Source organism: Gastrolobium bilobum, unplaced genomic scaffold (genome assembly GCF_033153095.1).
Source record: "Gastrolobium bilobum isolate Gb01-03AN ecotype WA unplaced genomic scaffold, APGP_CSIRO_Gbil_v1 utg13719, whole genome shotgun sequence".
NCBI classification, from domain to species: domain Eukaryota; kingdom Viridiplantae; phylum Streptophyta; class Magnoliopsida; order Fabales; family Fabaceae; genus Gastrolobium; species Gastrolobium bilobum.
The window spans coordinates 171,463-183,066 of record NW_026895857.1 but is presented as its reverse complement, the minus strand read 5'-3'; the positions used below and the strand labels follow the sequence as shown (position 1 = coordinate 183,066).

The following is an 11,604-nucleotide window of genomic DNA, read 5'->3' as shown; positions in this document are numbered from 1 at the left end:
CCAGTTTTTTATAGTATTCTGGAGCGAAACCATTTGTACTGAAAGAGCATCAGCTGAGCTTAGCTCAAGAACTCCTGCTTTCTTAGGAGCACTGTGTCGTGTGGAAGGCCATGAAATATGTTTTTTTGAAAGTTTTTCCAACAACTGGTAGGTTTCTGGATAAGTAAAATCCAAAAGATCTCCCCCTGCAGCTGCATCAACAGTTGCTTTCGATGGTGGGGTTAAGCCATGATAAAACGTGTGAATGATGCCCCAATCAGAAACTCCATGATTCGGGCAAATTCGTATCAACTCTTTAAAGCGTTCCCACGCTTCATACAGACTTTCTCCATCATACATTTGAAAGGAAGCTATATCAGCCCTCACTTGGGCTTGTTTTGCTTGGGAGAAAAATCGGGTAACAAATTGTTCCGCCGATTGCTCCCAATTGGTGATGGAGTTTGGGGGCAATGTTCTCCTCCATTCTTTGGCTTTTCCAGCTAAGGAAATTGGAAAAAGTCGCATCCGCATGTTTTCTTCCGAAATACCGTGAACTTTGAAATTATCAACTATCTCAGTGAAATTGTCCAAATAACTGTGAGGGTCTTCCATGGGCAGTCCATGGAGCTGACCAGCGTTCATAATCATTTGGAACATTGCAGGTTTTATTTCAAAGATCGGGATATTCAAGGGAGGGGGAACATACCCTCGTTCTGGACCATTTCTGAAGAGAGCAGCCATATCATTCAATGATGGCCCTATTCCTTCATTCGGTCCTTGTTCAGGCTCATGATTATGATTTCCATTGTTATCATTGTTTACAACCTCCTCCATTGTAATGTTTCTCAACCTTTGAATTCTTCTTCTATTTGTGAAGGTTCTCTCGGGTTCTGGATCAAAAAGTACTATTTCCTGTCCAAGTTCTGTAGGTTCTGTGCTCATACAAATGGAGGAGGTCTATCAAAACAAAAAGACTGCAATTAAACAACAAAAATGTTTCCTTAAAAATGCCCTTTCTTGCCAAATGATCCCCGGCAACGGCGCCAATTGCTTGGTCGAACCGAGAGCTGCTCGGGAATATCTTTTCAAAGAGCAAGAGTGCAGAGTAATAATCAGGATTGCCAACAGGAGCAATCTACTCTGACTAAGAGCAACCCTCTTCAACTATACGCAAGCATACGTGTCAAGCAATATAGGGTATTGTAGCCCCAAATTTATCGTCCTCAGGGAGCAGTTGTGAAGTAAGAAGCGCTAAAGGAAACTTAATTTGTAAAATGGAGCAATAAAAGAAAGTACTATTCTCAGCTAAGCTTCACAAAGAGCAATCTCTGGGCAGCTAGTTAAACAATGTTAATCATTCTGAACCAGACGAGAGCAGTGAATGACTTAGCACGGTCATCGAATAAAAAGGCATCAATTTAAGTAACTTCAAGAGCAGTCAACGAAATGAAAGTAAGAGCATCAGCTGGTAAAACATAGTTCAGTTATCGTGAGGAAAAGGTTGTGATAGAAGTTTGAGTTAAGATTAATTTCAGAAAAAGTCAAGTAGGTGTTACGGGTTCCATGTTTTCATCCCTTTGGTTAACCCTGCTTGGTAGCATATTTTACAAGTGGATTTTGCTCCATCCCTTGTTTTGCTATAGGTAAGCAGAGGGTAAGGCCTTACTCTCCACGTTACTCCATTGTACTTGGAGTTATATGCAAGGAAACCATGCTGCCTTCTCAAAAGAGCATAGATTCACATGGCAGTGCTCCCCATTCCAGGTGTTTCTCCCTCCTTTCTTCAGGCTAAACTACCCCAGGATCTTGAGAATGCTCCACACGCCTGCCAGTGTTTCATCAACCGAGTGGTCCCGGGATGAGGTTGCCAGCCCAAAGGGTTTCACAAAATCAATAAATTAAACCAAAGAGCAACTCAAAATTCATTTATAAAATATGTGTTCCTTACAAAGTTATCCTAAGACAAAAGGGATTACTTCTACGGAACCCTCACCTACTTAGAGGAAGTTAGCTCCTAGTGAGCATTTTTACAAAAAGAAAACAAAGAGATAACGAGTCCTAGGATGGGCGCTGATGATCTTTATGAGGAATGCTTGTTCCTTTTATAGGGTTCTTCATTTGATCTTCATTGTTCCTTTCATCAAGGGTCTTGCTCTGTTTAAATCCTCTCCAATGGTAGCTTTGCTTCTTGCCAGCTCAGCTCCGAATAGAAATCCTCTCCAATGGTAGCCTTGCTTTTTTCCAGCTTGGCCTTAAATAGAAGTGGTCCCCTTTGCTTTTGGCTCCCTTTGTGAGTGGGAGTATCGGATTCAGGGAGGCACATCCACTCCTTCTGCTGCAGCTGACGTGGCGGCTTTTGATTGCTCAGCTTCTTTGCTTTCGTACTGTAGCAGAGGTAGCACCTCCACCTTCTCTGTTGTGGCTGACGTGGCGGCTTCCCATTGCTTCCTTTGACTGCTGTTGTACTACAGCAGGCTTTTTTTCTTCCTGCGCAACACTCATTCTTCTCTCTTCATTTTGTGGTTCCTTCTGATGGGCCTTAGGTGTCCTGAACAAAGCAAACTAACCCAATAGTCATATGTGAAAAATATAATGTTAAATTTGCTCCAGGTCTACTTTAATTCCCACTTTCGGTATTGCTCTGGTCCACTATTCAAAGCAGATGCTCTATATGGAAAGAAGAAGGTTAACGGGAGTGATTTATAACCAAACATGGGTTTTGTGGAACAATTTACACTTAATGGGCCTCAACTTTTGAGGACCATCACCTGCCAATCTTTCCAACATCTGGTCCAAGAAAGGAAGTGAAAAATGGTCCTTCCTTGTTGCCTTGTTCAGCCTCCGGTAGTCAATGCACATTCTCCAGCCAGTGATTTTCCTTGTGGGAATCTGTTCATTATTCTCATTTTTCACCACAGTCATCCCCCCTTTCTTGGGTATTGTTTGAACAGGACTCACCCAAGCACTGTCTGAGATAGGATAAATCATTCCAGCATCAAGTAGCTTCACAACCTCCTTCCTCACTACCTTTTTCATAGTGGGGTTGAGTCTCCTCTGTGGTTGCCTCACTGGTTTGATTTCCTCTTCCATCAATATTTTGTGGGTGCAAAAGGAACGATTGATACCCTTAAGATCTGAAAACTGTCATCCAATAGCCATTTTATTCTTCTTGAGTACCTTAATCAACTTCACTTCTTCACTCTCAGATAACATTGCATTGATGATTACTGGATATGTTTGATCATCCCCAAGGAACACATACTTCATATTTGAAGGTAGTTCTTTAAGCTCTACCTTAGGTGCTCCCACAGGAATGTCATCTATCTTTTTATCAAGCTCTTCCACTACCGGTTCCTCTTGATAATTTTCTGTACTTGTTTCCTCAAGAAATCTATCTTCCTCCAATGAAAAGTCTTCTTCTCTATTCACTTCTTCAACCATCTCATGTATGACATCAATACTGAAACAATCCTCCACATCAACAGGATGTTTGATGGCTTCAAAGACATCAATTGTAACTGTTTCTTCATCTACCCTTAGCATCAACTTCCCTTGTTCAACATCTATCAGGGATCTTGCAGTTGCTAAGAATGGTCTTCCTAGGAGTAAAGGACCTTCAGTATCCTCTTCCTCCATATCAAGTATCACAAAATCCACAGGAAAAATAAACTTGTCCACCTTAACTAACACATCTTCTACTAATCCCTCTGGTCTTTTGATAGATCTATCTGCTAGATGCAGAATAACATTGGTATCCTTCAACTTATCTATCCTCAATGCCCTACAGACAGACAATGGCATCAAATTTATACTTTCCCCCAAATCACATAGTGTTTTACCAACTTCCACATTCCCAATTGCAATAGAAATGCTAAAGCTCCCTAGATCCTTCAACTTTGGAGGTAATTTCTTCTGAATCAGAGCACTACACTCATCCGTCAAAGCCAGCGTCTCACCATCCTTTAACTTCCTCTTCTTAGATAGAAGATCCTTCATAAATTTTGCATAGTGAGGCATGTTCTCCAGGACTTCAGCAAATGGTATGTTTATCTGCAATTTCTTGAAGATATCCAGAAATCTTGCATAGTGCTGTTTCTGAATCTCTTGCTTCAATCTCTGAGGGTAAGGAACTTTGGCATATGGAGACAAAGTAACTGGCTGGTCCTGCTTGTCAGCCATCTTATTCTTCTCCCACTTCATTGTCTTCTTGGGCACAACATCATTTTCAACTACCACCTCTTTTTCTTCCTTATTTTCCTTCACTGTTTCTTTTTCTTTATTTCCCTTCACCTTTCCTACTCCATCATCAGAGACTACATCTTCAACCACAACCTCCTCTTCATTCTTCTTATCTTCCATGTTCTTTTTCACCTGTTGAAGCACCTACCCACTTCTTGTCATGATTGCTTTGCAGTGCTCCTTAGGATTCATCATTGTATCACCAGGAAACTTCCCTTGTGGTCTCTCAGATATCTGTCTTGATAGTTGACCAATTTGGGTCTCCAAATTCCTTATAAATGCTTCCTGATTTCTAAATGAAGTCTTGGTCTCTTGCATGAATGCAGATGTTTTCTCTCTGAATGAATTAGACCCCTGAATGTAATCTTGAGTAGTCTTGGATAACTGAGCAAAGGCTTTTTCCCATGCAGCAGTATCACTTGGTTGTGATGAGTGTGTTGGAGGAGGATGCAGTGGAGGATTCAACTGATGGTTGGAACTATAACTAAACCCTGGGTGCTGATTCTTGTTCTTCCATGGTGGCATATACACATTTTACCCCTGGTTGTTGTAATTCCTCTGGTTGTTGTTGTCATACCACACTCCATTAACTTCTGCATGTTCTGGTGATCCCCCATAGTCACATTCCTCTGTCACATGGCCCTTCCCACAGAGAGCACACACGCACTTGGTGTCCACAGAAGCAACCTTTTGTGAGGATAGTTGCTTAGTGAGAACATTTGACTGCTGTTGTTGTTGTCTCTGTGTCTGCATCAACTGGTCATTCCTTGCCAATAGGGCATCATACCCATCCAACTTGATGATCCCTGCCCTTCTGTCAGGCAATGGGGCATTATCAAATTCCTGAGATGCCAATGATTCAAAGATATCCAAAGCTTCTTGAGGAGTCTTGGTGGTCAATGATCCACCAGCAGTGGCATGCACCAATGTCTTAGTGTTGGTGGTCATTCCTTGTAGGAAGATTGCTGCTTGTTGTCATGCCTCTATTCCATGCTGTGAACATTTCCTCAATAAAGTCTTGAATCTCTCCCAGGCCTCATAGATGGATTCTGACTCTTTTTGCTTGAAGCCTGTAATCTCATCCTTCAACTTAGCCCTCTTGGATGCTGAGAAAAATCTCTGCAAGAACTTAGTTTGCAAATCATTCCAAGTTGTTATACTCCCCTGAGGCAATGATTGCAACCATCTCCTTGCATCATCCGTCAGTGAATGAGTGAATAGTCTCAACAGAATTGCATCCCTTGTGACACCATTAATTTTCACAGTATCACTCGACAACAGAAAATTTTCTATATGCAAGTATGGGTCCTCTACACTGGTTCCAGCAAACTAATCTTTCTGTACCAAATGTATCAATGCAGGCTTCAATTCGAAGTTGTTTGGTTCCACTGTAGGGCGCACAACACTCCCAATGGGAGGGATCACTGTAGGAGTCATGTACTCTCCTAGTGTCCTCTGTTCTGGTGGTGGTGGTGGTCTGTGGTTCTCTGCCATAACTTCTTCTTGGTTGACAGCACTGGTTTCACCCCTTTCTTGAAACTGTCTTCTTTGTCTGACTGACCTTTTGTTCTTCCTCACTGTCCTTTCTAATTCTAGATCATACAACAAAAAATTTGGATCAACCGTACCTCGCATACACCAGAATTAAAATTGACCAAAAACTTAACTAAAAGTAAAATGCTGAAAATAAAAGATTCAATCTCAGATTTCTATGGTATCAATCAATTTGAAAAACAAATCCCCGGCAACGGCGCTAAAAACTTGTTGCGGATCTAGCAAGTGTACTAGTCGTACAAGTAATAAAATGATGAGTAAAGATCGTTCCCACAGGGATTTGTATTCAAACACCAATGAACCATAGAAAACTAATTTGAATTAAACAAAGGTTTGTAAAAATCATGAATGTTTTGTCACCAGAAAGTTATTTTGAAAGTAAATTAATCTAATACTAAAAATTTGAATTAAGATTTATAAAAACAAGTAGTCAGAAAACAATTTTCCTCAACAATAAACTCATGTAAACTGATCATATGATGAACTCTTTTTCCTGTGATGTTAATCAACCTTTTACTTATCCTCAAGATGTAATCCCTTACTACCCTGATAGATACATTAATCAGAAACCCCAATCCCTTGGTGATTCCTTTCTTAATACATGCATGAAATACTAAGGTCTTAAGATTACATCAGAACTATAGTATCAATTCCTTGAGTACTATAATCCTGATGATGAGATTGTCAGATATAGGAGTAGTGTAAACATTACTGTTCTACACTCCTCCCTTAGTAGAAAGAATTGAATCAAAAAATCTCATATCAACACATGAAAAACACTTCATCATATTAATCAAACATACATAAGAATATCATTGAGTTCCATTGAATTCAGACTACAATGACTCTACTCAGACATAACTAAGGAAGATAAAAGAGAAGAAAGATCAAACTCCATTTCCATGTAGTGAATCTTCAATCTCCAAGTGCAATTACAATAGAAAACTAACTAATACAAAGACTAAGTCCTAAGAATTTTAGAGAGAAGTCAGATCAGAGAATCTGATGTAGGAGAGAGAGAGAGAAACTCCAGATTTTGTAAAATGTGAAGGCCTTTGCCTTATATAGTTTCACAATTTAAAACAGAAATTTAATATGGGCGCTAAAACGTTCAGAATGAGCGTTTTAGCGTCTATGCTTGACGGATGCCCAACTGCTTTCAACTAACTTGAACGCTAAAACGTTCATGAATGGCCGTTTCAGCGTCCATGCCTTGTGAATGCTCAACTGTCCTCAACTGACTCCACCGCTAAAACACTTGGTTTGGACGTTTTAGCTTTGGAGACCAGAGGCTTTTTCCAACATCAGGGCGCTAAAACGCTTGTTGCAGGAAGTTTTAGCGCCCAAGACCAGCAACTTTTCATCCTCGGAATGCAGCAGCGCGCTAAAACGTTCTGTGTGGACGTTTTAGCGCTCAACACTTAGGCATTTTTCTCCTCTTCAGAATCTTCTTCCTTCTCCAGTTGCGTTTTTAGCTTGCTTTTGCTACAAGAACAATACAAATTCTCAATAAAGCTTCTTGAACTTGTAGTTGAGGACATTCTAGGACATTAACCTCTTTTTCCATCATTTAATCACACAAATTGATACTAATTCATGCTGAAAAACTTGATGAACTAAGGGTTGATCAATGTTATTTTATATTATTTATATGCATCGAAGTGAGCCATTGGGCGGAGGATTCTCCAGAACCTCTAGGTTACTGAGATATATTCGTATATCCCATCCCATCTTGGGGGCTTTATTTCAGGAGGTAGCAATGGTGCAGGAGCGGCGGGCAAGAAACCCGTAGGATAAGTCGTTGGAGGACTTTATACATTTTGTATTTTGATGGCCATTGGGCCTAAGTTAGACTTAAGGCATGAACATTGTATATGTGGATAGGATGAGATTTATGGTCATATTTGTTCATGCTATTTTTGCCTAAGTCTAGATACATGTAGTTTATGATATTTGGAGATTTAAAAATTATGTTGTAATTTGGATAATTGTAAGTATTCTATTTGGATCTTGTGTAATGTGGAGCACATGTAATATGATGAAAGGGCCATAGGCCCATTTTAGGATTATGATTATGCGTATGATTAACAAATGCATGCAATTAGACTTTGATGATTGAAATGTATTAAGTATTAACAAAGGAAGTAAAGTGATACGTATTGTATAAGTAAAATAAATTGTGATGGGTTGTAAATGCCCCAAGGCATTGTTGGTCCTTGTGTGTGCCACCCAATGATTATTAGGTACATTTGAGGTCCTAGATCACATTAGCAAATTTGGGGATTCTTGGAAAAACAAAGGAAACTATGGCGAATTTTCTGTAAAATAGGCAGAATTTAGGCGAACTTCTGGAGAGCATATCTCCCTCCACATAGGTCCCATAAGGACATAACATACGCCGTTTTGAAGTTTGAGATGTCCTCTATCTTGTGGTAAAATTTGGTGGAATTCTGGGTTGGAATTCGGCCTGTAGAAGGCAGGGAACACAGACTGTCCAATTGCTTACTGCACTTGAGGCAGTTCTGGACCAGTTTTAGGAAATTTATTCCCGCTTCGTTTCTTGGTAAACTTAAGTGTATGATATATCAAATTGAATATTGAGGTGTATAGTTTCTTGTATAAAACTTTGAGAGCAATTGGTTGAGTATATTTTCTGCAGTAATTTATTTAGTGAGGGATGTTTGGAGCTGTTTTGGGGTTGGCTGGCAGCTTGGCTTGTCCAACTTCAAACGGCGATATCCGGAGCAAACGAGATCGAAATTACTCGTGTGATAGCTTCCTAGAAATTTATTTAAGTGTAGAATAACATATCAAAAGATGAGAGGTTTGAGACGTGCGGATTCTCTGCAGAAATTCAGTGACCGAACCATGTTCGGAAGGGTAGAAAATGTAAAAATGAGAATTATGCTAAGTGGGTTTATGGGAACCCCTTAGTGACTTATGGTAAATAAAATAAGTAATAAAAGTAGTCTAATAAGTATTCCGCAAAGAGTTTACAGTTACGGTCACAACTTTTAATTATTACGCTTATTATTGTTATAAATGCTCGAGTAATAAACGGAAAAAGTTTACTCGCATTTTTATAAATGAATTACTGTGATTGTAACTGCGCTTAATATCATAATTAATGTTAACAATACCGGTGTACAATGGGCTGTTACAATTGCGGTGTGATCCTTTTTTTCAAGATCATGATCTCTCAGCATCTGTCATCATCTTTATCTCGTATTTGTCTCAGATTGGGGATTGATCCTTTTGCTAGGGTCACATCTCTCCAATTCTGTTTTCATTTTTATTTTGGATTGGGGTGTGATCCTTTTTTCAGGATCATGATCTCTCCAAATTCATCTTCATCTTTATCTCAGATTGGGGTGTGATCCTTTTGCCAGGATCGCGATCTCTCAACATCTGTCATCATCTTTATCTCGTATTTGTCTTAGATTGGGGTGTGATCCTTTTGCTAGGATCACATCTCTCCAAATTTGTTTTCATTTTTATCTCAGATTGAGGTGTGATCCTTTTGCTAGGATCACATCTCTCCAAATCTGTTTTCATTTTTATCTCAGATTGGGGTGTGATCCTTTTTCCAAGATCACGATCTCTCTAAATTTGTCTTCATCTTTATCTCATATTGGGGTGTAATCCTTTTGCCAGGATCACGATCTCTTTAAATCCGCTTCATCTTTATCTCGGATTGAGGTGTGATCCTTTTGTCAGGATCATGAACTCTCCATATTTGTCTTAGTCTTTATCTCAGAATTTTTTTTATCTCGGATTGGATCTCTCCACATCCGTCTTCATCTTTTATCTCGGATTGGGGTGTGATCTTTTTGCTAGAATCACATCTCTCCAAATCTGTCTTCATCGTTTACCTCATATTAGGGTGTGATTCTTTTGCTAGGTTCATATCTTTCCAAATCCGTCTTCATCTTTTATGTCAGATTGGGGTGTGATCCTTTTGCTAGGATCATATATTTCCAAATCCATCTTTATTTTATGGTTTGCAGACGTTGTGACTTCACTTTCGCAGAGCATAATGAATCTTCTCCAAACATATCAGACGTTGGTTTACATAAACTGAAAAAATATTTTGATCTTTGACCACTCTTCTATCGCTGTCGTGTTCATGTTTGCTTTGAAAAATATAATGGAAGAATCTTATTATGCATCAAATTCCACTTCGAGGCTTGAGCTTATCCTTATTAATTAGAAGACAATTTGTCGTTTCAGCATATAGGCATTGATGGAAGTACGTTTTTCCAACATTTTCTCGGAATATTTGGTGTGGCTCCACTTTCATATATCTTCACAAAGGAATTTGATATTTTCAAGGCATGCAGATCTATTGCTACTCCTTTCTATTTCTCGCTGCTATTGCACGAGGTTGTTGCCTCGTGGCTTTATACTATGTTGCCCGTATTCATCATGATTGGGTGGGGAGTCAAAGTTTATTGTTCCCAATAGACGGGCGCCAATTTTTGATTCTGGTAGACCGTGAATATTCACACACAGGTGATAGATATATGCGCTCAGATATATCTATGAAAGAGATACCGTACATGCATATAGCCAATATACTGATCATTATGAACTAACAATATGAATGTAGCCAAGACGTAGGTGTGTGTGCCCAGTGATGTAGCAATAGAGAATGAGTGAAAAAGTATGTATCTGATAGGCTTAACCCTTTATTTGTAGAAGGGGTTACCTATAAGTGTAGATTCCTGATAGAAGTGTGATTGTTTGGTATAGGATAATGGGATTATCTTGATCTGTTTAGTCTATCACATGTTGTTATGTTGTTTATCTATCTGTTACGTTGTTGGGATAGCGACCTAATATTCTGGTCTATAACAGTATCGACGATTGAGCCAAGAAAGGAATCGATGCGGATGAATATGCCAGCGAGCTCATGACAGAGGCTACGAATGTTGTTCAACGTGAACCTAAGGGCTTAGTTGATCCAAGAAAAGTGTTGAATGATTCTTTCTTAAATACCAAAGCAAAAGGGTCATCCACTGCATCTATTATTACTTGAAGAAAGGGGTGTTGCATGGAATTAACATGGGCGATAGTGGTTTAATGTTGTTCAGAAATAATAGAATTTTGTTTCAATCACCCATCCAACAACACTTATTCAACAAGCAATTTCAATTGGGGAATAATGATATTAGTGATCGTTCTAACTTTGCAATTGAGTATCAGATTTTGGTAGAGGCACAAGATATTGTAGTATTAGGAAGTGATTGCTTTTTGATAATTTGTATGCATCTGACTTTGAAGAAATTTTGATGGAGAAAAAGGTAGAAGGAAAAATGGAAGTCAATGATTTGGTTGAGTATATAGCACAAGTTGGACTTGGATAGAAACAATAGCTTATCCATAAACAAGGCTAAAATGGACAAATAAGTTCAATTATTAATCGTGTTAAAAGTGAACTTAGATAAAAAAAATAAAAAATGGAGATGTAAGTGATAAAAGAATAAACTACAAGGGATTATAATTTTTTTTATGTCATACTTACGTGTCAACTTTTTCAGGTAAATTTTACTACAGGTGACGTTATGAACGCTATTGCGTTAATTCGTGGACTTAGTGTGTTAGTGATGTTGAGTGGTGTAGAGAACCCCAAGGTCATCCATTTTCTCTGTTTTAGACTTTAGGTATGAGTCTCCACCTCCTCTCCTTGGAATTTCTATAAAAATATTGAGTCTTGAACAAGTTTAATGAGAAAAAATGATAAATTAGTGAAATACTAGCATAAACACACAGAAAAGCACGTACTTGAACCTCTGTTAAGTGTAAAAATAGAACCTTGGTAGATATTTTCGT

At 38.9% G+C, this 11,604-nt stretch overlaps 1 protein-coding gene and 2 non-coding genes across 3 annotated transcripts; 2 read left to right on the top strand and 1 right to left on the bottom strand.

Annotated features, from left to right (window-relative positions):
- Window positions 1-262: 262 nt before the first annotated feature.
- On the top strand, window positions 263-367 carry LOC133296463 (small nucleolar RNA R71). The gene has a single exon (XR_009749505.1). It is a non-coding gene; the product is annotated as a small nucleolar RNA R71 (small nucleolar RNA).
- A 2,566-nt stretch (window positions 368-2,933) lies between these two features.
- LOC133296459 (uncharacterized) lies at window positions 2,934-4,338 on the bottom strand. Its single transcript, XM_061495453.1, has 4 exons — window positions 4,270-4,338; window positions 3,658-4,029; window positions 3,157-3,609; window positions 2,934-2,948 (listed from the first exon to the last, which is right to left on the bottom strand). The coding sequence occupies exons 1-4, from the start codon at window positions 4,336-4,338 to the stop codon at window positions 2,934-2,936; spliced, it is 909 nt and encodes a 302-aa protein (XP_061351437.1).
- Window positions 4,339-5,203: 865 nt separating this feature from the next.
- Window positions 5,204-5,310, top strand: LOC133296462 (small nucleolar RNA R71). The gene has a single exon (XR_009749504.1). It is a non-coding gene; the product is annotated as a small nucleolar RNA R71 (small nucleolar RNA).
- Window positions 5,311-11,604: the final 6,294 nt, after the last annotated feature.

Excerpts from the sequence above, each read along its gene's own strand:
- LOC133296459 (XM_061495453.1), bottom strand. The coding sequence starts at position 4,338 with ATGGAAGATAAGAAGAATGAAGAGGAGGTTGTGGTTGAAGATGTAGTC. Across the intron at positions 4,030-4,269 it reads CTGATGATGGAGTAGGAAAG|ATAAACATACCATTTGCTGA; the intron begins GTGAAGGGAAAT and ends AAGAAATTGCAG. Across the intron at positions 3,610-3,657 it reads TAGAAGATGTGTTAGTTAAG|GAAGAGGATACTGAAGGTCC; the intron begins GTGGACAAGTTT and ends CTTGATATGGAG.